The sequence below is a fragment of the Haliaeetus leucocephalus genome, unplaced genomic scaffold, assembly GCF_000737465.1.
Source record: "Haliaeetus leucocephalus isolate CR32 unplaced genomic scaffold, Haliaeetus_leucocephalus-4.0 Scaffold417, whole genome shotgun sequence".
Classification (NCBI taxonomy): Eukaryota; Metazoa; Chordata; class Aves; order Accipitriformes; family Accipitridae; genus Haliaeetus; species Haliaeetus leucocephalus.
In genome coordinates, this window is record NW_010972853.1 from 2,090,229 (window position 1) to 2,118,103 (window position 27,875).

The window sequence follows — 27,875 nt, forward strand, 5'->3', positions numbered from 1 at the left end:
CCATGTGAGAAGGGGGAGGGGAGGAATAAAATAATTGCACTCTGTGTGATATAAAAAAGGATTAACACTGCCTTCCTAAGAGCAGAACCAACAAACAATTCCCCTCATAGGGCCCAGGAGTGCTTTTCCCCTCAGGAATGGATGCCCCAGGGCAAAGAGCAGGTTCACAGCTGAGCACTCCCTACCAGAGACAGGGGACCCACACAGAAAGAGCCTGGCCGTTTCTAATACAAGAGTGGAATTCTACAACATGTTTGCATTTCAAGCCAGATTGATCCTGGTGCAGCTCTGTTGACTATGGTGGAAGAACACCTAAAATTAACTTGGCCCTACAGGGCAACTACAGCAAACCTTCCCCATAAATCAGTTAGGAGTGAGATACACCTGACAGGTGGAAGCTCCATGTTTGTTGCTAACTTCAAAAGCCAAGACTTGCCAGAGCAAATGATGAACCGGTGGCTGCCACTATCAAGCACGTCCCTGCACTGCAACTTTCCCTGTATTCCTCAAATGTCCCCAATAGGTTAAATTTCAAACTGTCCCTGGTGTAGGTAGTTCTACAATGGAGCCACAGCACTCCCTCCCGCTCCACCTCTCTACTGCTGCTCTTGGACCCTAACTCAAAGCCTCACTCAGGCAGAGCATGAAGAAGTGCTCTTCAGAGAGGGGTTTTCACTTTTTTTTCTTTTACTAATGTATCAGGCAGGATAGCATAGCTCTTGCTACCTCCAATTATTGTCATGACAATATGGTTATGGTTATTTAAAGCAGAATTTGGGAAGAAAAAGCAAATCCTCTTGATACACTGAGAACACTGGGTAGAACTGAACCAAGACCTGCCAGTGCTGAAGGAAGGTGAGAGTCGGTGCCAGAGGACCAAATCCTGAATACCACATTAGCCACATGAAGGTTTTGACCTTCAAATACAATAGGTTGCAGCCAGCCTAAGTCATCAACCACCAGAAACAGAGGAATCCCCGGGAAGGAAGGCCGAAAACTCTTGTGGCCTGTACAGTTGCTACAAGGTTTGCACGGCTGAGTTGAGAGCTGGAATCTGCAGCAGACTCTCAGGCAAGGTCTGCTTTGGGGGGACAGAAGAGATGGGAAGACTTACGCTATTTCTTGCGCTTTTTGCCAAGATTCAGATTGCACAGATTATGGTAAAATTCACTCGGCAAAAAAGGCCTTTATTTAAAAAAAAAAAAAAAGGAAAAAAAAGAAAAAAATTTCTAGTGAGTATCAGGACTGAGATTTCAAAAAGTACAAGATCTGTATAAATTCAGCAAGATGTCCAGCACCAGATTATTTCATGGTGCAACAAAGAACCTGGGGAGAGGCCAATGGGACCTCGCAAGGGGAACACCATCTACCTCCCCAGCAGACTGCCAGTCTTAGGTTCTTCTCAACAGCAGCTGGATTTTCCTTGTTCCTGCAGCATCTCAGGTCCCACGGGAGGTATTGGTTGCAAGCAAGCACCTGAATATTGCCTAATGGAGTAAGCCAATCACTAACTTAGCTGGCGTGTCCATGCCCATCCACTAATTAGGTTTTTTCTTTTTGGATGCATTTCCGCTGTAGCATTTCTCTTTCTTCTTTCTCCACATAAAAGTGTAAGCAAAAGGACTGCTTTCATCTGTAATAAGTTAAAATCAGAAATTACCTAACTAACAAGTAACTGATATTGGTCCTTGGAGCCCAAAGAGTAAAATCCATAGAAAATCTATTGGTTCCATATTTTTCTGGTATATCCCATGCACACCCCCATCAGAAAAATGGGGTTTATGAATCTTATCATACAGCAAGGAGCAGTACCTCAGAGCCAGAGCTGACAGTCTGTGGTAGAGGTCTGGGCTCTCTCAGATTGCTAAGTGTGGTTCTGAGTCACTGCTCAATCAGTCTTCACGTGGCCATTGGCCAAGGCGATGGGGACGGTGGGGGCCCCCGGCTCGGCAGTCTCATCAAATCGTAAGCGCAGGGTGTTTCTGATCACCAGCTGCTCCATGATGAAAGAAGCACAAAACCATGGGATAGCATACTCCAGGGTGATCAGGCCCATGAAGTCAAAATCAAACTGGGAATAGTCCCACGGGCAGGCATTGAACTGGCGTAGGATGAGGCCGGTGGTGAACTCCCAGAGGTATGTCCAAAGTGTGTAAATGAAGCAGCGCACTAAAATGTTACACTTGTCTTTGAGATACAGATACATCTTCTCCACAATGAGGATGGAGGTGCCATAGATGAAGAGCGCCCACACACTGGTAACACCTGGGAACTTCCAGTTAAAGTTGACCACAAACTCCCAGGCAGCCGTGAACATCACCTCACAGAAATAGCCGTGAATGGCGTAGAGGTACCATCGGGAGAAAGCGGTCAGAGGTTCTGCCGCAGCCATTCTTCTGCACAGACCCCAGCAGGCACTCTGAAATGAAGAGAGAGGGGTGGGGGGGAGAGAGAGGAGTCAGCGAGGATGTCACAAGTCCTTATCTCCCAGACACACACACAAACTCGTAACATCCACAAAGGACAAATCTGAGAAAGAAGTGAATTATAAATCATCTCATTTTTACCACAGCAAATTTTAAGTCCTGGGGAAGGGTGGCACCTTACCAGGCCCTGAGTCTCAGCATGGGTCTGGACAACGTACACTGCTCCGCCTGAGAAGCAGGATGCAGCTGGAGTTACACTGGTGGCAAGGACAGAGCTGACAGGTACAAGGGCTTTGCCAGGGTGAGGCTGCCAAAGAACTTACTGGTTGCAAATCAGTAGAAAAATAGAGTCATCTCACAAGGAGCACCCATCACCTTTTTGCTCTTTTCAAGAAACAGCACTGTCCCCTACTTTTCCGATATGGAATAGATTAGATGAACACAGCACTGAAAACCTGGGCCCTTCCAGCTGTCATCTACAGTCTCTATACCAAAAAATGTTTACTGTAGTGAAAAACTGAGCTTTGATGGGAGCTACAGAAAGGGAACAGGAGAAAATTCCAGAGGTTTTACACTTTCAGACACCACACCTTGCATTCATTCTTCAGCTGAACTGTTATTTCTTCTGTTAAAGAGCTCATGCATTGTATGGCTAAGATTTGGAAAATAATTTTCTTATGGTGTCATACTGCCTGATACGAAGTCAAAACACACAAGAGAGCCATTGAAATCCATTCAGATTTGGCTTCAGGACAGCAAAACACAAAAGAGGAGAATAAAAAGGAACAGCTGAGCACAGAGAGAGGTGGTTAGTCATGATAAATAGGAAATGAGAACAAACTCTAATTGTCTCTACAGGAAGAAGCTTGGTGAAGAGGTTTTGAAAGGGCACAATTTGCTTATCACTGAACTGTTTCAAAGCATTGCTCTGCCACACTACAGTCACTGGCCCAAGCTGATTATAAGCATAATTTTACTGAAGCCTTACAGACTTAGACCACAGGGTGATTTTGACCTCTTTCATTCTTAGAAACTTACTCTTTCAAGCTAGGTTTCTCTTGACTCTTCATCAGGCACTACTTAACTTCTCTGCTCTGCACTTGTCAGTTCTGTGGCACAAGGTGTTAGGAAAGGACCACGCTAACCTTACCTGCAGTCATTCCAGTGCCATCTGGAAAGAGTCTGTTCCTGCCTTGACCTATAAACACAGTGCCTCTCTGAACAAAGTATTAACATGCAGTATGAATGAAATTCTGATAGGAGATGAGAGAAGAGAAATGTTTATGATGAAAAGGGAACTATAATAATGAACATAAAGAAGATACACAGAATATTCACAGGGGAATCTTGAAAGTGGAGAGGACAGAGCTGTATCCATGACCTGTTCACTCTTCTCCTAAATGGACACCCAAACAACCAAAGTCTTGGCAGTTCATATGATGCGGGTACTTGAACAAAGACCCATTTCCTAGTGGCACAATCCATTTTATACAGAACACTGAACTATCATCAGATGCTCAGATCTGGGTCAACAGCACATTATGAGCTTGTGGGTGAAAGACTAAAGAGTCGCTAGGAATTCCCTCATGCCTCCTAACAGTTCAGTGCCAAGAGACCCTGCAAGACAGCAGTGGAGGCGGCACATGAGAAATATGCAGGGGGTGTATCTCCACACAGTCCACAAGAAGCTGATGGTAAGGGCACTGCAAACTTTCTCCGTGAGGAGAATGAGAGTTTCTCAATGTAATGTTACTTGGTTAGTTTGCCAGTACAGTTGATAAGCTTAGGAGTTTCAATCTTCATATCATTCCTCTATTCTCACATAATTTCAAGAACAAATCAATAGTCAGAGGTACAGGAGTCAGGAAAAGCAGTAAGAAGGAAATGGACTGTAGGTATCTTCTGTCAGAATGGGGATATATGGCTGCAACAGGAAGGGACAAGTTTTTTATATCCAAGAAGGCAGACATCAAAAGAAGCAGAGGCCTTAGAAGTCATACCTATTGCTAGGTAAGGCACTGAGGAAATACGGAATGTCATTCTCCAGGAAAGAAAATTATTGTAAAGTTTTTACTAAGCTGCCAAGGGATTGTATGGTTTTCCACTCTTTTCAGTAACCTTTTCTAAGCTTTTCCACTTGTGGCCCTTAGTCCTTGCACTTTGCTCTACATCTTTACATGAAATGTATTTGAACTGTTAGCTAGGAACATCTTAAATATCCAGTACTATCTGTAAGGTTTTCCTTGTAACTTTGAAAATCTCTTCACAAAGTTGGATCAAATGCACAGAAGGTCCTTCCCTCTCAGTCCCTCTCTTCTTATTCCAAGGATTCCCTCACCAATTATTTCCATTGCCTTACACCTGCCCACCAAAGCCAAAGACTCACATAAACATATCCAACAAGCCATGTCCTGTTCTACCCCTCAGTATTTCCTCTAGGCAATTAAGATTTCTCTTTCCTGCTTCTATACCACATACTTAATAATTATCTATTTATTCTCTATTTCTTTTTTACACTTTGCAAAATATTTAGTCACCACACTAGAAGTCTAATAACTGAATCTAGACCATGTCCAGGACAGCATCTACAATATAAGTTAACCCACTGCAAAGACCACTGCTGACTTCTTTTGAATCCTGAGCCTTTCACCACAAGTGCAAGGAGACAAGCATCAATTGCACTGATACTGTCTCAATATTTGCCTTCTACTGTCACGTTTCCAGTCACCCCAACCTCGATGGGAAGCTCCTTCTTACACTATGCTTGAAAGAGTCCTCAAAGGCTGCCTGCTGATTAAGAGCATCCCAAAGACAGGGCAGATGCCAAACTGTGGTAGCCCAAACATGAACTGGTTCCACTGTGCTAGGCACTAAGCAAATCCATAAATCACAGCTCCTGCTGTAAAATATTTCATTCAAAATAAAACAAAAAGTACACAGTAAGACGTAGAATGGAATGGAGGATACCTAGGGAGACTACAACAAACTACAGCACATCATTGCACAAGTTGGGGACTGTACAATGTAATGGTTACAAGTCACTTGAGCATTTGCAAAACAATTAAAATTGCAGCTGTTGCCAAGCATCTTATTTCCCAGCCATATCAAATGGGCTGGTGCCTGGTAGGCAATACAGCACGAGAAGGTCTTAAGAGGGAAATGAAGGAGAAAAGTGTTGTTTTATTGGGCAGCAATTCATGATAAAAGGATCAAGCTGAAAAGTAGTTGCAAGACATTAGTGGGAAAAGCATCCAAACAGAAGGTTAAGACTGGATTCAGTAAGAAATGCAGATTTGTGAAAAGCCTCAAGTAGATAATTGAACTTGGTGATGCAAGACTTTTAATGGAGTGACAGTAATACAGACCAAAAAGCTCTGAATGTACGCTAGCTATTCAGTCTCCTGCGGAAAACAAATGACATTCATCACTGAGGTAGTTACAGTGGGATGGGCAGTGGCTCCCTGAAAACCAGGAACACAGCTGCCACCTACGCAATTGTCTCAGCAGAGAGCAAACAAGTCATGGAGACTGCACATGGATGGCCATGCTTGTACTGAGGCTGCTCACACTGTGCTGTCTTGTGGAAAACAGGGAGCTTCTAAATTCAATGCTATGAAAATGCTTTCCATCATCAGCAAATTATATTTCAAGATGCTGAAGTAGAACTAGTTCCTCTAATACAATGTTATGAGGAAGCCTGAGCTAAACCAGCACAGAAATTTTCCCTCTTTCTCCAGTAGGAACTTCTTTTCCAGCTTGCTGATAGAAAAAAAAAGCAAGTCTACAGACACCACACATGGGCCTCGGAGGAACACACAGTCCTTTCCCCAACTGCCCTGCCTGTGCAGATAACGCTGCTGGCAACACAGGGGCCAAGAGCCCCTCCACCTACAGCGAACGAGCAGGGGCCCTACAGGGGGAAGCATATGAAGGACTGTGTTTCTCTACAGAAATCTGGTTCAGAGGATCAGGGCAGAACTCTGACTTAGGGCTGCAAGAAAATAGTATTGTAACAACACAAAGATTATACTTTTATATTTTAGAATATCAACTCTGAAATGGATATTAATCATCCCCTAGGTTGAGGTAAGATACAGATAAACCTGATGCACCAGGCCAAGTAAGGAGAAAGGACATAAATCCCAGACTGCCCTGCTTCACGTGCAAGACCCTTCTGTGCAAGAGGAGCACTTCCATACTCACATTTGGTTTTGCAGGTGACGCAGCCCAGGCGGGCAAGAGGCAAGTGATCGGAAAATGGGTTGATGGTAGACCAAGAAATAATGGCAGATTTGTCACACACAGGCACTGCAGGGGAGACATCAGTGCATGTCATATTCACGCCCAATTAAGTTCTTGAGCACTGCCTGGTTCATTTTTTTCAAAGCTTTCCCTTGCAGTGGCTTTCTGCCTGTTTCCCTGCTACCAAGCCAAACTGTGCTTCAAAAAGACTCTCACAGATTGCCTCTATTCCCTCTACTCCAGCAGAATTATTTAGGCTCACAGCCTCTGGATGGGTATAATGAGACCTTATCAAGATACTATGAATTAACTCTGAAGTGCTAATAAAAGAAAAACACAAACAAAAAACTTCCATAAGACAATTCACCTGCTTAGTGATGGCCTGAGGCTATAAATTCTGTCAGCTACTTGATTCACTGCAGGTGAACTTGAAGTACTGCAATAAGTTCCTTATTCTTAGCACCCGATTGTTTCTGCCAGTTGAAAAATTAGGGCACGGAGTTATTTTACAAATTCATATTTGAAGTATTTACTAATATTTAGTTTTGTAACATGGATGTTCATATTTCTAAGAAATGCCTTAGATACATCTATAACTCTGTGTTACATGTCATAATTACTTTTTAATTTGAAAGAGTAACTGCAGACAGAGGAGGCATATTTTCCATAGGATACTTCAGTCCCTCCCAATGACAGGACTGCAAGCGGCAGAGAGCGCTGAAGCAGAAGGCACCTGCCACTCCCTGACCATAAGCTATACCACTTATGATATTCTGCTTCCCCAGACCCTTCTTACCCAAACTTATGTAAAACTAACCATTCTTCATTACTTTTTTAATTACTTTCATTGGCACATCATTGTAGCTACTGTGTTCTTCCTTAAGACTGGGAGAATCAGACCTGTATCTGCTTTTCTGCTTTAACAAAGAGTACAGTAGAGACAAGGATGTGTTGATAAAAATTGACATGCATTTTTGGGCAATACCTTTTAAAATATAATTCTTCCTCTCTTATTTTGCATTTTGCCTGTGAGTAAACACCAAATGAGCATGCCTTTGCAATCACAGACAACATTCAATGAATGTGCTGCAAAACTGGCTTCAACATTTTCATATAAATGTCACATTTACATTAGGAATAAAGATTTACAGAACACTGGTGCTGGATTTGGCCCCAAGACATTAGATCATCAGTGTTTAAAGATTTATGCAGTAAAGTCTTAGCGGTACTTATATGCTGAAGTCATAACTCTGAGGAGATAGTCATCCTTCAGGTAACCGAAAGCCTCAATTAACTGTGACTCAGAAAATAGAATTTCGACTGTACTGAAGTGTGGAATAGTTCCAGCAAATTGATTAATCAAGCCCTGCAATGAAGCTAAAAGCATGCCACAGACAGATGTCTCCAAATACAGACTTGATGTCCATTCCTTACTCTTAGCGCTTTCAGGATGGATCTGGAGCCCTGGGATTTTGGTCAGTTCTGAATGTATTAATCATCTGGTTTTGCTCCTTCTGTCTCTGGGCTCCATCTCCATCAGGATGCATGTTGTCTCGCTTCTTCAGAGTTCTACCCACACCACCACGTATTGCAAGTAAGAAAGCACAGTCCATTTCCAATCTGCATTTTCCCCTCATTTTCGTCTCTAGTTCCTTTCCCTTAGAAGGCACATCATTCCCCACCACTCCTCGTTCCTTTGGCTGGTTCACTCTGTACCTGCTGGCAGCCTCTGATCCCTGCCTATCTTTCAAATCTGTTCCAAAGAGAATTGGGATACAGTAAAAAAGAATGACGACAAAAGGAGATTAAATGAATCCAATTACCAGACTAAGCCAAAGGGATGGAGAAGTGTAGTTCTTACCGGTAATGCCTGTGTGTGGGCTGCCCAGAAGGCACTATTTCACAATGGGAAGGAGAAAGGTAGGGTTTTCTTAGGACGGAGTGTAGAACAGGGGCTTTTCAGATAACAAAGCGAAAACATGAAAACACTGTTAGTTTAAAGAATAGTCTTCTGACTTAATGTGATCTTGTGAATGGCAGTAGGAGTGCAGAAAGCAGAAAAAATGCAGAACAAATTAAGGCAGCAGCTGTTTACTTACAGTGACCAAGAGAGATGTTTCCTATGTTCCTGACAGAAGTTAAGACCCCTCAAGAGTCAAGCGAGCAGCAGACTTGCAAGACAAATCTGTGAAGAATGACTGAGTCCAAACTCGGCATCTAGAAGTATTATCCCCGAATCTCCCCAGCATCCCTTTCCGGTAAGGTCACATCCTTCTCCAAGCCTGTTGCTAGAAGACTCCTGTGCCTTACCTGCTGCCTTCCCCTGTTTGGAAAAGCTGCCCCAAGTCCCCAACATTTGCTGATACTACAGCTCTCAAACAAGCAAGTGTCCAGCAAGGGCCCAAGTGCCCCTGAATTGGCCCTAGCACAAAGCAGAGACTTTGAAGCCAGGACCCCGCTGTAGGAGCAGGCAGAACTTCCCACTAACACTGTGGAAGGAGGAGGCCAGCACTACGGAAGGTTTGCCCCCAAGGAGGTGGCATGTCCAGTGGGGCACAATCTGCCCTGAGAATCTGTATCAGCCATCCTCCAGTTCTGGGTGCTCAGTTGCTGGATTCACCGTTATCTTAACCTGGACACTAAGCCCAGGTTAACTTCATTCTCTGCCGTGAGAGCAGAATTGAGTTCCTAGAACCCATTTTTCAAAAGCTGCCACAAGTTTACAGCCCATGACTTCAGGCATAGGTCTGAGCACTCATAGTTCCTGATGGGCAACTGCCAGACTCGTAAGCTGCCGGGAGCTGGGCCCTTTCATTTCAAACCGTGCATTCAAGTACAGTGGCAATCAAAATTCATGGCTGTTTTTGAAAGCTTGAGCTTAACATGTTGTATTAGCTGACTGAAGCAAATCTGACATTGAAAGAACATAATGCATGTCATGGCTTACCAGGAAAAAGCAACTGAAAACAGAGTGATAAATGGAGAGAGAGAGAATTTATCCTGAGAACATGCTGAGAGTTTACAAGATTTTGCCATAGCCAATATCCTTTCCACAGTCACTAGAGAGCCAACAGACATAAAGAAGAGACAACATTAAGGTCAAGACACTATGTGTTACCCATCTAACATGGTTTCTTAAAGCTGTTTGGAATGTCAGATAGTTCTCTTTTGAAAAGGGGTTTTTTTTTTCCTTCTTAGGAAATGCCCCCATCTTCTTTCCAAAGCAAAATGAAAAGTAAATACACCAGTCCACTCCAACTCCAATAATAAATTGATTTGGACAACTCACAGAGGTCAGCATCAGTAACAGTAACAAATAAATATGCTTAGCCCAGCTCTTCTGAACAATCTGCAGAAACAAGCCAGAATCATCATGCAATGGAGGAAAGCCAGATTTGGCAACAAAATTGACAAAAAATCCAAACACATTTCACATTGAAAATGAAGCTTGGCAGAGAAAAAATATTATGATCAAGGCAGTGAAGTAAGAGCATCTAAAATCCTAGTCTGCTAATACCCTGATGCAATCCAAGTCACTTATATCTGTGAAGAACAGCAGTGTGTGGAAAAAGACAAAAAAAGATTAGAACTGTTGACAGAGCCAAGGCAGTCTCTCCTAGTTTGCTGCAGGTAAAGCTCAAAGCAGCATTTCAGAAAGTTAGCTGCTTCTTTTACTGGAAATTCTTGCTGCATATACACAACTGTAAAGAACTATTTCCCTCTCCTTGTATTACTCTTCACCAGTGCACAAACAAGCCTTTATAAACTCCCAGCATTCAACTGATAGTAGGTAACTGGTTAGTGTAAACACCTGCAGCTAGCAACTACAGTCACTCTTCATCTAGGAGGAACAGAACTGCTGCAGACCATAAAGAAACCTAGCATCTTGGTCTAAGCTGCATTAGGTTTAAACCTTGCAAGCAGAAGACACTGCATAAAGACAGATAAAACAGAAAGGAGCACACTTTCAAGCACCTTCAGAAACACAGCCCAAGAACTGTCATAAAAAGTTTTCCTCTCTCTTTCCCCTTTTGGAAGTCTCTTGATGGCAATTCTACAGAAAATAATTTTTCTTCCTCAGCATCTATATTTTCCTTCCTAACATTAAACTACTGCTGAGGTGTGAAAGAACCAGGTCTTCCAAGTGCTATCTGCTATTCGCCAGGCTGTGATTCCACAAGTTTCCTCTTAACATCCCTGCTGGAGAAAACTCAAGCAGTCTCAGATTGCTAAATTATTCTTTTTCACCAAAGGAATCCTTGTGGAGCCTCCAAGATGGTGGCTACCTCATCTTCTTAATTTCAAGTTCACACAAGTCCTTAGAGGTAGAAACATCCTGGAAGGAAGGTTAGAAGAAGATAAATCTCAGAACACTACTGACTACCTCACCATGTCTGACAAGATCTTCAAGTAGTCAACCATGCCTACAGCTGGGAAAGGCAGCTCCTCTGAGCAGTTTCCCAGAGTTTCTCCCACAGTGCCCACCAATTAGCCTACCATGGAGATTAGTCACGCCATCACTGGCTTTCAAAGTACGTCATCAGCAGTGGAAATATATTGTACAGGCAAATAAATTAGTGGTGAGTTTTGTACTCTATTGTTCAGGTTTATTTCAGTTCAGAAAAAAACAAGCAGCAGCCTGTAAGCACATCACTCGGGTGAATCTGTCTTTGTAGGCCAGTCAAATTTCTCTGTCCTGAATAACAGGTCAACAAAAACTTCAGTTTTAGGGCCTAGTTCCTACACAGCAGACACACCCCTCCACTGTGTTGGGTATTTCATTTATTTACATCTTTGCAAAAGAAGACTTACATTTTTAGTGCTGGAGTCCAGCAATTCATCTTTCATAGCACAGGGTAGCCCAGATCATGAAATAAATACCACAACTTCAGACTGCTTTGCAGATCTAGCAGTTTATGGCTGTGGTACATGAGACCCCACTCACATTCATCCCTTTTCCCAGATCCAATCTACACATTCAGCCTTCTGAAAAATTCTAAACCATCTCTTGTGAATAGCAGCCAACACACATCTGCTCCAGTACTCGTGGAATTTAACTGCATCATGTTAATACCACCTGCTTGCTAAACACCTGAAAAAGGAACTAAGTTTCCACCTTAGAAAAGAAATTCCTTAAGAACTGCTAACTCTAATCCTAAACTCAGCAAGGAGGTAAAAATACTACTCACCTCTTCACTCCTATCAGCTGTCAATATGCACAGAAGACACTTTCCACTCTCAGCTGCAGAAAGATGGCACAGTCACAAAAGGTCAAAGCACAATGATAAAAGGAGACTTGAATTTGATTCCACAAACACAGCTGCTGCAGTAGAAGGCAGAGCAATTTTCTTGCTTGGTTCTTAAAATTACTACCATACTTGTGTTGGCTTCTCTAGGACCCAGTGTGCCAAAGCACAGAAAGAGAGGAAAAGCTGGTAAGAATTTGGGGAAAGCCTTGCAAGAACCTCGCCTTGAGAACAGAAGATGGATCTAAAAGAAGTAGGATGGAAAGACCCTGGAGTATTTGTAGAATAGAAGGAAACAAGGAAGAACGCACAAGTAAAATTCTAAGTGTATTAGTAGCTGAAGCCTTGTAGGGGGCTGATATCAGGGAATTAAACTCATCACTGTTTCCTAATCATTAACTTCATCTAAGCAGATAATAATGAAGATCCATAGATTTCCACAGCTACTATAGTGACAAGATAAAATCTGGATACACGTTCCATCCTCCTTCTGGCTACCAACCCCAAGTTAACAGAATCCTTCAAACCAGTCTGGCTGGGAGCCTTAACGGGGTTGAAAAATGGCCTGGAAAAGTGAGGCTATTTTCCTCTCATTGTTGAGCTGCTGAGCAATCACTGAGAAGAGGCAGCACTCAGGTATGAACAAGACATCTAAAGTCAGAAGAGATGAGAAAGGCACGTAAAAAGTCCCTCAGTGGCCAAACAGGGCAACAGGCAAGAGACTTACGAAAGTTACATCAGAGCAGGTTAGCCACATCATCTTCCTGCACCAGCACGTATAGAATCAGTGCAGCTGGAACAAAGAACTGGAGTTTTGCTCAGTGGCAAAGTTAACCTGACAGTACAGATCCATGCTTGGCTTAGGAGAGACGTGCTCTTTGCAAGTCTTGCTTGGAAGCTGAGTTGCTGGAATATAGAAGAATGGGGAGAGAAAGAGGAAGATGGTTGGATATGGACCAAAAGGCTGCTCTGGGATGAAAAATAATCTTGAGAGCACTGGGAGAAAAAGTTAAGATTATGACTCTTGACTGCATATGCTGTCAGACAACTGACAAAACCCCAATAATAAAAGGTGCCAAGGTAAGTAAAGACTGCTTCTCTGCTATTGTCTCAGATGACTCTGCTTAGAAGGCTACATTAGTAGCAGCTCTTGATATAAGACACAATTTTAGTTCTAATAAAAGTAAATTCTACTCTGCTCTGCAGAGTACACTGTGCACAGAGTTCACTGTGTTTCTCTAGTTCAGCACTCCCTTCTGTCCAAGGTCAAGCAGCTGCTGCATGCAGAAAGAAAACGACTGAATATAGCCAGACTATCTGCATTGACCTGTTTTGCCCTTACAAAAAAGGGAAGACTACTGTTTTAAAACCTGTCTCCACTTACCTGGCACTGCAGTGGGGCATGGCTATGATTTGACTAGCACGCCAACAGAATGCTCATCAGCAGAACAGGCTCTTGTGTATCATCTCCAGCAGTCTCAGCCCTGGGCTAGCAGCACACGTCACTGACTGAAGGCTCCAAGTGAGTCTGTCCCAAATAGTAAGACTTTAGATGAAACTGAACATCCTACCTTTCTAAAGTAGAAGTTTAAGAAAAATTAATTCCTTGCATCTTCAGTTGTGTCAGAATACTTCACAGTAAGATATAGATTCCCTTATTATTACTACCAGAAGGAGTGTCCAGGTGTCAGTAAATCAAGGTACCATAGTTGTGTACAAACACACATGGAAAGTCAGCCTGTGCTTCAAAGAACATGTTGTACCATGTCATCTTTCTTATTCGCTGCTGCTGCAGAAGTAAGATCTAGAAGCCAGAATCCTATTTATTCTGTTTTTTCAGGCTTCAAAACCAAACTGTTCTAAAACAAACATAGCTCTTGTTTTTTCTCATACATGTATGTTTAATTCCCAGTGATTGACAAAACATCCTCATAACCCAAACACAGGCACTAATTGGCCAAGATCCTTGGCCATCTCAGAAGAGAGACCAGACACGAGGTGTCTCTGGATTCTTTTACTTGCCTCTGGAAGCTGGTCTTTCCAGAACAGGTAACTCATGTGAATGTACAACACAGAAAGTTCACATTCTCACTGTCAGCACTTCTCTTTCATTTACAAAAGCACAGATGTCTGTCTGAACAGTCCTGACAGTACCTTTCACAACTCTGAACTGCCCTTACAAAAGTATTTGTGATGGTCATACAGGGGCTTCAGGAACATGTGGGGACACAAGTGCAAAGGAGGAGGAGTTGGTGGCCCAGTGGCTCTGTCCAACTGGGGTTGTGATGTGCACAATCTTTCCCCACTGCTGGGCTCCACAAGCAACATGCTCATGCCAGGGAGAATTAGCTATTGCAGACCCAGACTATGTTTTCAGTAACTTTGATCTTACTACTTTGATCAGATTAGAGACACAAACCTGATACTCAACTTCAAACAGCTTCAAGCTCAAAGATGGCCTGAGTATCTGAAACTTATTGCCTCTCTCCACCCCTCTGCAATATCAGTTGACCCAGCAAAACATATTACCTCTCCTTAGAACACCATATTGTCCTTGATCTTTGAAGAGAAAGGAATACTGAGCTGAGCGTACTTCACCTGGTTCCCAGAAGAGGCTTATTTTTGAAGACTCATGGCAGCCTAGTGGCCAAATCCTTTGAAACGCAGGATGCTCTCAGCTGAAACACCAAAAGAGATGCTATCTAGCAGGCTATGTGCTACAGAGCTATTTACACCGGATAGGAACATGTAAGAGGAAGTGGTAAGACCACAACTTCCCATCCATGAAGTTCAGTTCATTCTTAACACCTCCCATAATAAGTTCAAGCCTCCACTAACTTCTGTCAACTTGTCAGAGGAAGCTTATTGCACTCTGCACCTGGTCAGAAGGACTCAGTTTCCCCATGGGGCCTGGCAAGCACAACCAGAAAAGAAAACCACCACAGCTGCACCATCCTCTGCACCACAGAGGCAGGCCTGCTGTCCTGAAGTCTCATGCAGCAGTAGAGGCGTTCTAATGGAAGGGCAATTGAAGTGCCTTCTTCCAATTCAAGGAAACTGTAGCCTAAGGCTTTACCTAGCTACCCTGTAATTGTCCTTTTGTATTTAGACAGAATGGCCTTGGCCAGGGGTGACCAGAGTGTCCAGCCCTGTTAACAACTGGCCACAGAGCTCCCAAACAGGGCAGGGCTTTTCCAGGATCACACTATTTTCTGCCAGGGGCTTTCTGCCCAGCTCTTCATTTGTGGTGCCCTTAACTCCTGACTTATGTTTTCAGCTTTTATTTTGCCATCTCCTGAAGATAAAAGTTTAAAGATATACTTTAAACAACTGCTTGTTATTTTAGGAGGCACAACTGTTAGTTAAGCAGTGAGGAGCAGACCCCTCCTTTGTGCAGGCACTGAGCTCTCATTGACTGAAACACACCTCTGACAGCAATTTGTACTGCAGGCTGAATCTCAAAGAAATCTGCCTTACTCTATCACTGCAACATGATACATTCTAATAAATTAATTATTTGCATGACACTGTTTTGCTAGCTTTTGAATTTCATATAAACATTTCACACACACACGCACCCAAATTCATTCATGAATTTCAGCCACTTAACAAAGGTACCTTTGTTACAAGCTTTGTCTCCGTAGGCTCCCACCTGCAGTTACTAGAGCCTGTGAAGGTAGCTAGAGATGGACACATCCTAGAGGCAAAAGTGGAGTTTGAGCATTCCTGATGCTACCATTCCCGCATCTTTCCAGTACCTACTTAGAGGTGCTTAAAGCATGTACACCACCGATTTATACACCTCAGTGAAGTACCTGAGGTTACATAGAGTAATTCCAGGTCTTATCAAACAAGATTTCTTCTTTATCTTGTTTTCCTTCCAGGCAACAATAGGTACCTCATACCTCTGGGCAAAGAGCCAGCTGAACACGGATGCTAGTTCTCACCTGCGTGTTGGGAACTGTCTTGTGATAACACTAGAAAAGAATTCCTCAGTTTTACATAGAACAGCTTGATACTGCTCACACTCACCACCAAAAAAAACCCAACCTCTACAACAACCCCAAACCCTAAATTCTTTTTAAACGATCTTTAAAGTCTGCTCAACAAACAGAGCATCAGGTGACCTATAGCAAATGGAACCAGAGAGGCACCATATGTTATCTTGTCCCTGCTTATGTAAAATGCTTAAGAGCTGTCATTTTCCTGCCTGAATCATGCATCTACTATTGACAGTCCTGGAGGCACCCATTCTGGTCAGCTTGTCCACTCCTTTCTAGAAGTACACAAACCTGCAGCATGTAAGGACTTTTATGAAAATCACTAGGTATTAAGCAACACACTGTTGGTAGGAAGAATAAGAATTTAAGTTTTTATCTCCCACCATGAGTAAAACAACCTAAATATGCTTCCATTATGTAACTAGTCTTGATACATGCAACAACAAACCCGTCACATTACACATATGCTAAACAGCACTATTTCCACTACTTTGTACAACAGTTCATAGGAATTCCAAGGTGTTCAAAATAGATACCTTGACATTTTTCAAGTGTGCTCTTTGTGCATAGGCTTGTACTAACTTAGAACCTATATGTACACTGCAGCTAACTGACTTGCTTCGCTTTATCTTCATTATCTCTCAGAGCTCCCACAGCTGTAAAAACATGCAAAGTTAACTTAAATGCTACATATGCAAAGTTAACTTTTAAATGAATGTGCCTCAGCCAAAGCAGTTGTGTGTGTGTGGAGCGCAGATACAAGTTGTTCTAGCAGTGCAGATCTGCTCCTGAAAAGAACTGGAGGGTCACTTTTGCTATCTCATGCTGATAATAGTTTTATTGGGTATTTCTTATGCCTAAGTCACTCTTCAGAGTCACCTGCACTTAAGATACTTTGGCAGCACAGTACAACATATGAAGTTTTACACTGCATCCACAACATTTATAGATATTCCTTCCTTCTCCAACTGGGTCTACACTGATCAGTATATAAGCATAGGAAGCATCTTCTGATGCCTGGAAATGGCCCCCATTCAGCAGCCTTCCCTCACCATCTTCCCTGGTAGAGCTACAGTGTATAAATTCCAAGAGTCTGGCTAAGAGCAGACTCAGGAATTGGACTGGGCATTAGAGGATGCTGCCAAAATGTGAAGCTCTTTTGCAGAGCTTCATGAAAGCTCAGCACTCAAAAAGCAGGGGATGCTGGAGATCCACCCCAACACTTCTCATCCTGGGAGTATTAAAACTAAAATATCATCTAGAACACAGTAACTCTCTCAGAGCAATTCTAAAAGGCATTCAGGTTTCTACAACAGAGAGTGAAAAAAAGGAGAGAAGCAAGTAGCAGCCAGGACTCAGATGGAGAAGCAAAAGGACTTTCCTAAGTCAGTGCCAAGGTGGATACATGGATGGGGCTGTTGAGCAGCTGTGCTGCCTCATGAAGCAATACGCAAACTGCTGCAAGTCTTGTAGTGAGCTATGCTGGCCCTAAGAGAGGCACAAGGGGCCAAATAGTGCAGCGCACTAACACAGGACAGACAAAACCTCTGCTTCATTACCAGGTTTGCCATGATCTGTGACATGACCTTGGATCAGTCACTCCACCTCTCTGTGCTTCTGGCTGCCATCTGGCTAATTAGACTAAACTATTTGGTGTGAGGCCTGCATCTAACTATAGGTTAGTTTGGCAGGTAGCACAATTGGTTACCCATACCGCCAAAAGCCTTCAAGCAAAACTGGAACAGAGGGAGCAACTGCAGCCAGTCACTTGCAGAAGCACTGAATTCACATGGCATCAAAAAGGCTGCACGACTAGGCAGCTCTCAGCACCAGTCTCATTTGCTCAGTCATCTGTGTCGCATGGATTCTCAAGTTTATCAAAGCATTTCTTTAAGGGACCCTGAAGGTGCATCTCCAGATACAAGCATTTGTATTTAACAGCATATTCAATAAGCTTCTCTGTACAGCACTTAGGAGTGAGTAATTAAAGGAAATATTACTGCAGTAGAGCTTCTCATTAGCAACCTAATTAGCCTTCTGAAAATAATTAACATTCCTTTCTATAAAGGGAACAGATGACCCATTACATCCATCAGACAAGCAAAACAAATGCTGAAGGTAAGGGAGATTTGTTCAGGGAGACAGCAAGAGAAGCATCCAGCAGCAGGACGAGTAAAAAGGAAGACGACAAGGCAGAAATGCTCATGACTCACAAAGACTGTACTATGCGAGTGGGTGTGCAGGACTGGTACATGCCTGTCTGATGGTCAATGTGAATGCTGGATGCGCATATTTTCCTTCCTCTACCTCTATGACCCACTGATCATCCATCAGCTGAGATGCTGAAAAATTCCGCACTCTAACTTATTTTGAAAGCCAGATAAAAACGCTCTCAAATTCAACCATTCACAGCCACAAACAGCTCTCCATATGCAAAAATTCCCTCCAGGTCATGTTTTGACTATTAAAACACTCTCAAAATGCCCATTAAAATAAACCATGATTTAATGTCACATGCAGCCCATTTCTGTGGCCCACAGGAACAAGTCAGGCGACGGCTACAAACAGCATGAACTACACCTCTCCAGCTTTCACAGAGTGGTGCTCTGATCAGTTAGCATGCCCTGAAAGAGTTAGGCGTATGTTTCTTGATCAGTGCATGTTTGAAATCAGTGTGAGTGAACAGAGAGTCACAGGCATCAGTGTTGTGGGATGTGTGTGTATGGATGGATGAGAGAAAGCAAAGAATACAGGTCAACACATCACTGCCTGGTGCAGCAAGAACTGTGGTATTACAAAAGTCTGATGCACTGTGTCAGTGCAGGATAACAGATAAAGGAGAAATAAGCCACAATGGAGCTGAGCTTCCCAATATCCACATATTCAGGTAACATCACAAATATAACAAATGATGAACATGCAGTTGCATCTTCAGCGACTTCCGTGTTTGATGTATATTTACATTTCCCTGGCAGGAAAGCTGAATACTCAGAGCCTTCAAGTGTGATTGCAGTGAGGGCAAAGCTCACCCATACAAAAGCTTCCAAAGCTACATCACTATGGAAACCACAAATCCACCGCCTGCTCTGTCTACTTCTCTCACTGATCAAAAAAAAATATATTCATCCAGTTTATTGTCTTCTCACTTCTGTCAAGACCATAGGAGGACAAACACATTTTACCTGCTTCAAGACCAAACCTTTCTTCCTTGAGAGCCCTCTTTGTGAAACCTATCCCACCTCTCAACTCAGCTGCAAATCTTCCCCCCAGGATGCTTCCACCACTTCTTTCAGTGACAATTCTTCAAACACAGCCTGGGATTTTATCTTAGCCTCCACAGCTTCCCTCAGCTTCTGGACTAGGACAACTCCAAAGGTGGCTCACTCTAGGGCAAATCCAGCTAGCTGCCATAATGAGAAGCTGAAAACTGTTCTGGACTCAAGTTATAGTGTCTTGTTTTGACTGAAGTATCATTCACTTCCTTTCCTCAAAGCTCTTTAAGAACATTTGAGGTGCTCTCAAAATGGGGTAGTGCACATTACAAGACAGCTGTAAACGCAAGTGTTAAATTTTTGCTTTAAGCAGCCCATAATTTCTACAGCAGTTCCTAGTTACAAGTAGCTTTTCCTGCACTAAAAATCTGAGTATCTCTCAGCAAAAGCCTAATAGCCAAGAGCAACTCTGGAAGATGCACCAGGAAAATGGCAAAAAATCCTCAAAAGTCTGCAATATGGCATGCATGGTGCAGCCTGGGTATGTGAAATGGCTGAAGGAATCTTCATACCAACCAGCAGGAGGGAAAAAAGCTAAAAAAGAGTAAAAACCCGTCCACACCTAAGTATGTGCATTTTATGTTGAGGAACAGCCTCTGAACAAACCTTCAGCAAGACCTTCTCCACACTGGGCACCTCTTACCTGAGCTCAGAGCAGTTCATGGAAGAATCAGAAGAAAATTTAGTATCTGCAGCTTCTTAAGTCCTCAGTGCCTCTCAACTTCAGCTGCCAATTGACAACCATTACACAGACAAATGCCCACTAGTAAACAAGTTGAAAACAACCTATGTATTTCACAGATGTTCCCAAACAGCAATTTAAATAGACTCCTTTCCACTTTCCTCCACTTTCCTCCTTGCGTGGAGGAAAAAAAACCTGCCTGTGCTCCCAAACTTTTAGTAGATGACACTTCCGCTTCTCAGCAAGGCAGAACTAGGAACAAGCTGACATAGTATAAGTTCTCTTTTGTGTAGTATTGCTTTGTTTTTCAAAAGATGCAGCCCCCCACCACCTTTCTGCAAAATGGGCCAGAGCAGTCAGTGCTTCCATCTTGGTCCTAACTCCTTGCCCTCACCTCACAGCCAATTCCAGGCTGGCATTACCAGATACATCCCAGTTTCATTGGTGTTACAGGAGTTCCTACCAAAAGCCCACAGGATGATCAAAGGTTACTTCTGTGTCCTCAAGGATGTCACAACAATGCACAAGCCAGTTTCATGGAGGACAAACTGAGCCGAGCGGTGATCACAGTCTGCAGGGTCGTGTCCCCGTGGCTTTGGAAGCAGATCTGTCTGCATCTCCAGCAGACAGCATCCTGAACAGCCTGAGTGGATGGAACATACAGGAGGCATTGGAGGAATGAATAATTCATAGTCTTGTTCTGCTGCCAGTGGATCTATGTTTTCTTGTGCCCATACGGCATTCGGTTTTTGTTTTAACAGTAATAGGAGACGTCTGCGCTTCCTTTGATGGTTCTTGAGGGCAGGCGATAAGCAGCATTTGCTCTACTCACAGCAATAGTACCATACACAAGAGCACTTGCCAGACACAGCTTTCTTCAGAAGTACTCATGGCTGCATCATTGACAAAATGGCTGGACTCATTCCAAGGCTCAGTCCATCACCAGCAGCCTTCCCGGGAAGCTGCTGACACTTGCTTTGTTATAACCTTGCAGCACTGGTCTGGACTTTACTGCTCAGTAGGTGACACTTTTTGATCAACTGAAGCCCTGTATTCAGCTACACAGTGGGCAGCAAGATCACAGTCAGAGCTCAAGGCAGCAGCTGACCTGCTTATCCACACCGTTAGCATTGCCACAATTAAGTCTACTGTCTTCCTTCAGCAGCTGACTGGGTCTGCTCCCCAGTCTCAGAAAGGGACAGGGGTCTATCAGAGCAGGAATACCTACAAGAGTGGGACAAGAGAACACCCTAGCATAGGATCTTTTTGGCACTACCACTGTAAGAAGGTAATGAGACCCCTGAGACAGGATCGGCTGAGGGAGGGAGGTGCTACATGAATCTGAATTTTAGATATGTAGCACCTACATATTCAAAGTGAGTTCCCAGTTAGAGATAAAGTACTGTGCATGACCTACCCATGAAACCTTATCCGTAACAGGGAAAACAATACTGTAGCCTGAACTGCTGCAGGCTGTATCAGAGTACCTGTGCTTAACCTCCTGTTAGGGCACCACACCGCATACTGCGGACACACAGAGCACTCTGAAAATGCTGCAGGGTCTGGAGAACGTCATTCTGGTCCCACAATGTCCAGCCCATCTACCAGGATCAATATAAAGTTTCGCTCCAGGATATAAACCACACTTCCAATTTGATAGCATTTTACATCCACTCTGTTAAAGTGTAACAGACTGCCATAGATATCAGCGAGTGGCAAGATGAGCCCAAAAAGATTAGTAGAGTAACACACTGGTGAATCAGGTAAAGAGACTGCACTGCTTGTCAGGGCCAGGAATAGATTCCTCATCATCCAACTCACACCTGTGCTTTTACCACCAGAGAGAGCAACCCTCCACTCTTTACCTACTGCTCTGGTTTAGCTCAGAGATACTGCTCCACTGTCCTGATTGTTTTAACTGCCTAAGGCTATCCGAGTGTGAGGTTTTAAAGAGACAATAACACTCGAATAAGTTTGGCAATATAAATTATAAGCAATCAGAATGATGAGACTCCAAGCAGACAGAAATCAAGGGTGATGCGTGCAAACGCCAGTCTTAACACTTCCAGAAAGCAACTTGCAGTTTGAAACGAGGTAAATAACTTCACATCTTGACGATCCTTTATACACTCCACATATTTAAATCTCGAAGGTCCCATCTACAACGCAGTCAGCTCTGTACTCAGAGAACTGCTCTGGTTTTCTGGTCTACAATGTACTCTCACCAGTTTTACCCTCCAGCCCTTACCTTTTCTGGGGAGGAATCCTGGGGCTCTCCCACTTCTTGGTCAGCTCCTGGTTCACAGCATCCGCAGGTCGACCGGGTTGCCTCCAACGAGTCCGAGCTGTTTCAGATGCCAGCCACCTTCAGACCAGGCGCGTGTGACCAACAGCTAGTACACCAACCAGACAGCCTTCCTAAACCAAAGAAGTACAGTTTAATCTTGATGAAGCACAGTGCAAGAGAGGCTTTAAACACTGAAAGAGCTATGTGTATGGATAGCTTAGCTCTGGTACATTGGACCCTGGAAGACCTGACTTCTTCAGAGCCCCAGGCAGGCACCTGTACCTTGTTCTCGCCCAGGGCAGCTCTCTGGCAGCTGCCTCTCCTCTGGCGAGGCTGAGCCTTTCGACTCTCCACTGTCCTTTTGGATCCCAGCCACAGCAAACACACAGAGCAGCTTCACTGGAACCAGTGACCAAAGGTTCCTCACTGCTACCATCTCAGCTAAGGCCTCGGTTAACCCTTGAAGGGTCTACCAGAAAGTGCTTTATCTCTGTTTTCCCGGCTGATCCCCCAATTTTTGAAGTAAGCCTCACCGCTGACCCCTTTTCATCCCCATCCTCCCTCTCCTAACATTGCCTCCCTATCTCCCCCACCTCCTCTCCTCCTCGCTTCTCCAGTCATCACCCTTTTCTTCTTCTCCATTCCCCACTCCAGGACAGAGCGTGGCCTTTGTGTAAGCAGGCCCTTGCCACCGCCACCCACCCGCTACCCCAGCCCGTTCCTGGGGGCACCGGCGCTGCCTCTTCCCCCCGCTCCAGTGACCCGACTGCCTTTCACCTCCGTGCTGGGCTTGGGCAGCATGGCTGCATGACCCGGGCAAGCGGAGCCCGTGAGCTGGGGCTGTACTTCTCCTGCTCTTCAAGCGCTGACGTTTAGGATGCCACACTCCCGACTTTCACAGAAGTCACGCCTTGAGGTGCCAGCTCCAACACACAAGTATCCAACATTGTACTCGCGTCAGCCTCACAGATCTTACACTCCAAGGGCCTGTCTATACACGGCATTTTTCTGGATTAATTGCATGTGAAGAAGTTAGAACAAGGACATTTATGTGTCAGACTGTGTAACAAATGGGATCTTCACATTATCCTAATGAATCTCAGAGTTTTTGAGCACCAAATTCCAACAGGAATTCAGGAGAAACGTTTTCCTTAACAAAAAAAAACAACCTACACTTTTTTTATTTAGATAACACCAAACTACAAAAACACTTCAATTAAAAATGCAGATTAAATAACTAATCCTCCCCCAACAAAACCTTCCCACCAAGATTAATGGAGTGATGAATAGCATAAACCCACTAATTAAATCAATGTTACATGGGTATTACAGAGACACACTCAGCACCTTCTGCTTATGCACTGAGGCTTGCATCTACTTTGGAGTCTCTCTTATGAGAAGTAGTTGCTATTTTAACAGCTACGTATTTGTACATCAAACTGGGAAAGAACTTGGTTGCTGGCTAGCTCTAGTATAAATTGTTCTAAAGTTCATGTTCCTAAAAATTATTTGCATGTATGCTATTTTCATTATAAGTGTTTTGTCACAGTTGGATATAGGTTTCTACTAAACTATTTATCAGACACATGCAAACAAAATTTTAAAAAGCATTTCCCTATAATCACAAGAACACAGAGAATACTTTTTACATAGTCAGATCTATTTGTCTACAATTTGATTTGTAAAAGAGTGAGGAACAAAATCATACAAAATAAGCAACTGCAACACACTCCCAATTCCTTCAGTGCAGAAATATGAACACTACAAAAGGCTTCAAGCCAACCTAACTTAGGACAACGCAGTCCCGCTCAATTCAGCCCCTTCCCTGGTGGCCCTCAGGCCACCCATGGGGCTTCACAGGGAGCCAGACCAAGGGACTCGTCAGCCGTCTGAATTCTACCACCATGCTACCCTAATGCCTGTTAGTTCTCAGCTGTATCATCTCTCAGGCTCACAGGCTACCTCCCAGCAGGAAGAAGTTCCTTTTTCACAAAAAAAATTCATTTCTATGAACTCTAAGTGTTGGAGAAACCATACCTTTAGTTACACATGTATCTACACTTGAAAGAAAATAATCATTGAAGAAACTCTTCATTAGCAAAGACCATGTCGTAACACACGTGAGCAGAGAGGTAGAGCTGAAGATAAAGGTTCGACCTTAAAGCTTACCTGATTAATACAATGCTTAAGCTGTTCAGAAAGGGGGGATTTGTTTTTTCTTTTGTATATAAATGAACTTTCTGTGTTGAAATACTAATGATTAAAAACGTGTAGTTTGTAGTAGGGGAAAAAAAAAAAAACAAACAAAAAACAACAGTGGTGTGACCACTCAGTTGCATATACAGAAATAGTTAACATCTAAAATCTACTATTAGGCCAGACTCAGGCTTCCCGTAACAGCACTTGCCCATGCTCTGTTCCTCTGACACAGACACCAACATTCCTGGTGTCAGCAGGTTGGGGACCACACATTAGCATAATTTAGCAGTAGTGCTCATCAAATGAGAATATAAAAAACAAGCAAACAAAAAGGAAAGCAAATTCCTGACTGGGAAGTGGTTACTTGTGCGTTCCTTCAGCTGTCTATTTTAGCATTTACACGTCTTCATTATTTCCAAAGTGTTCTAAAAAAGCAAGCTTAGGTCCATGTAACTACCCGGTGATAAACTCTCCAACAGAGCAACCACGTCACAACACTGCTCCATGACTTATCTGGGATTCTCCTGGGAAAAAAGCACCAGATTTGGAAATAGAAAGCAAGCATCTGTCTTCTCAGAAACTCATCCTGCTCTGGTAGGACTTACACAGAGGATGATGCAGATTTCACTTTCAACTGAAGTCCCAACACGCCTTGTGATGAGGACTTTTGAACCTGCACACAGACCAGCTGGGATCTGAACATCTCTGAACCTAGACTGGTAGACAGAGCACAAAACATGGTAGGTTTGGCTGAATTTCCTTCCCAAAAGGACTGAGTTACCTCAGAGAGACACCTAGGGCATGCACTGCTACACAGTCCCCACCTCCTGAAAACAAAATGCCTCTCTTCTGGAACAACAACAACAACAACAAAATAATTGGAAAAACAACTCTGTAAAGCAACAACTTGCAGTTACCCAAGGAAAACAAGTGATTTCCACGGTTAGCTGCATCCTTTTCCAGATACCTCCGGTTAAGTCCCCTATCGCTACTTTTGGCAAAGCCTTGAGAAGCACATTAGACATCCAGAGTTTCAGATTTCTTTTAACAGCCACACTGCCACCCAATAGCTGAAGAGGCTTGGGCAGATGCCTGCACCCCCACACAACTACAGTACCTGCAAATCCTTCTGTGGCTATTTATCGCCAAAAGCAGAAATGCATTTAGAATAACTGCCAAGAGTCTTTATTTTTTGTTGTTGTTATCCTGCAATCTGTCTTTAAGAAAAAAAAAAAATTAAACTTGGGTTTCAAACAAACACACAATCAAATTCCCTTGTGCTGCTAGATCTGTCTTACATTATTAGACCCTCACTTACTTTTTCCTCCATACGCACTCATCCCTGCTTATGTTCCTTCCACTCTGCTCCTGCTAATGCAATGAAAATGAACCAGCTGGATTTACATTCAGGTTTTCATGCATTACCACAGCTCTCAACGTTTTTGGGCCAATGGGCCACTATGAGTGTTTTAAGAGTTCTCACAGCTTGCCACATACCCCTGCCACCTACCTTCTAACATAAATCTCTCACTCATTTTCTTATTTTTCATGGTCCCAAGGATGAGCTACAGACTACTTCCCGTAAGCTGCTGAACCATCAAACACCCACAGACCCATGGGAGGGAATGGTTATTTACTTATACACACTTATATATGCTTCATTACCTTTAAGAGCTCATCTAACATTTTTTCAGTTGATTTCAGGTTCTGTGAATACTCTTCTCTGAAACTGGGGTCAAATCTGACCTCGCAATATGGCAGGTTAAGCAGGAGGTCAGTTAAAAAGGAGCAACTCTTAAACTCCACCTACACTTGCTTTATGAAGAAGTACAGAACACACGTTATATCATGAAAGCAAACTCACTGGCTTTTTGGTAATTGAAGGCAGGGTACTGTTGCCTAGCAACTTATCTGATTACCATTTTTTCAAGTATCACATGCACGCTTAGATATGTTGCATAATAATGTCTCACTTTCACACTGCCTAACCCAATGAAAAAAGGGGGGGGGGGGAGATACCAAAATTAATGCCTTTAGTCTCTTTTCTGGCAAAAGAAAAAGTACAAGATAGTAGCTCAAAAACAAGTTGAAACATTAGTATTCCTGAATTTTATACCTGCCTTTTTCTGGCTTGCTGAATGTGCTTATACAGGCATTTTATTTTATCTACTTGTCTGCAAAATGACACTAATAATACCAGCCTCACAGAGACACACTGAAAATTCATTAAGAATAGAGAGATTCTCAGATGAAAGATGCAGTGCAAGTGCTGGTGTTAGCACTTACAGCTTTTTAGTACTCCAAATGTTCCTAAGCTCTGGTCCAAGCATAGCAAATTTTAATCATTGTCATGACATTGTCTAGTCCTTGTTTCTCAAACAAGGATCTCAAACCAAAAAAACTACATTTCTCCCATCAGAATGTGACACTTTCCTGTCTTCAAAGTCTGATATGTAGCTGGGAAAAGAAAAAAAGAAAACAAAAAAACTACTCCCACTACCCCACACACAAGGTAGCATACCCCAACTTGAAGGTGGAGTCCTAAGCATTATCGCAGCTTTTGGAGCTTGTACCATGAAAATCAGAGGTGAATCAGAACATGTGCATACATGACATTTTTAGAAATCAACATGCTCGACATATTAATCTGATCTTTGAAAAACTAATTACACTCCAGCTAATCTATGAAAGAATTAAGTGTTTAGTTGCCTTTATGGTGAGTAGTAATACCTCATAGTACAAACACCAAACTGAGGCATTGTTTCCAAAAGGATATAATTATCTAACAGGAGGACTTGTATTCTAGAAGTTGACTTTTTGCACATCCACAGGTTACATGCCAGTATAATATAACATAATAAACTGCCTGCTTTATATATGCACCTGAGTCTTCCATTGCACAGAACGGGAATGGCTTAGCTGCCCAGGGCGCTCCTGATACCGTGCTAGCCTCTGTCAGCTGAAGTGACTAAAGCTGATGTTTTGGAAACCCAGTATCTCATCTCCACGGTAAAGTATTAAGCAGCAAAGGAAAACAAGAAGCAACAACAGCCAAGCTCTATATTGCTAAGGAATCATTGCATTACCTTCACAGTGGCTCCTCTCTTCCTAGTAGACATTCAAGCATTTTTATAAACTGCCCTACATCCTGCGGCTCTTGTGCAAGTCCACTTCCAATTAAAAGCTTAATTGCGAGATCTGCCTTGGAAAGAACTGCTGGATCAAAATAAACCAAATCACATGGTATCTATCATGCCACTAGGGGAAACTATATACACATCTTGAAAACACCAGAAATCACAAAAAGAAATAACTCTTCCTCTAGAACTTACTGGAAGCATCTTTATCATAAGCCTCCGCTGACACAAAATACAAAGAAAACACATGGTCCAAAGTGTCCTGTGGGTTAAGCAAGCCCAGCTTTGCTGGTTGGTTAGCAGGAGAGGAAATAGCCAAGTACACCACTATCTATCATCAGGCACTCCTGGCTGCAAGCAGCAAGGAACCACTCTACCTAGAG

General features: G+C 43.2%; 1 protein-coding gene across 1 annotated transcript; it reads right to left on the reverse strand.

The window, feature by feature from the left end:
- Positions 1-1,207: 1,207 nt before the first annotated feature.
- Positions 1,208-22,228, reverse strand: TMEM229B (transmembrane protein 229B). The gene is made up of 2 exons (XM_010574179.1): positions 22,118-22,228; positions 1,208-2,419 (listed from the first exon to the last, which is right to left on the reverse strand). Exon 2 carries the CDS (start codon positions 2,390-2,392, stop codon positions 1,889-1,891), a length of 504 nt encoding a protein of 167 aa, XP_010572481.1. The 5' UTR covers positions 2,393-2,419; positions 22,118-22,228; the 3' UTR covers positions 1,208-1,888.
- Positions 22,229-27,875: the final 5,647 nt, after the last annotated feature.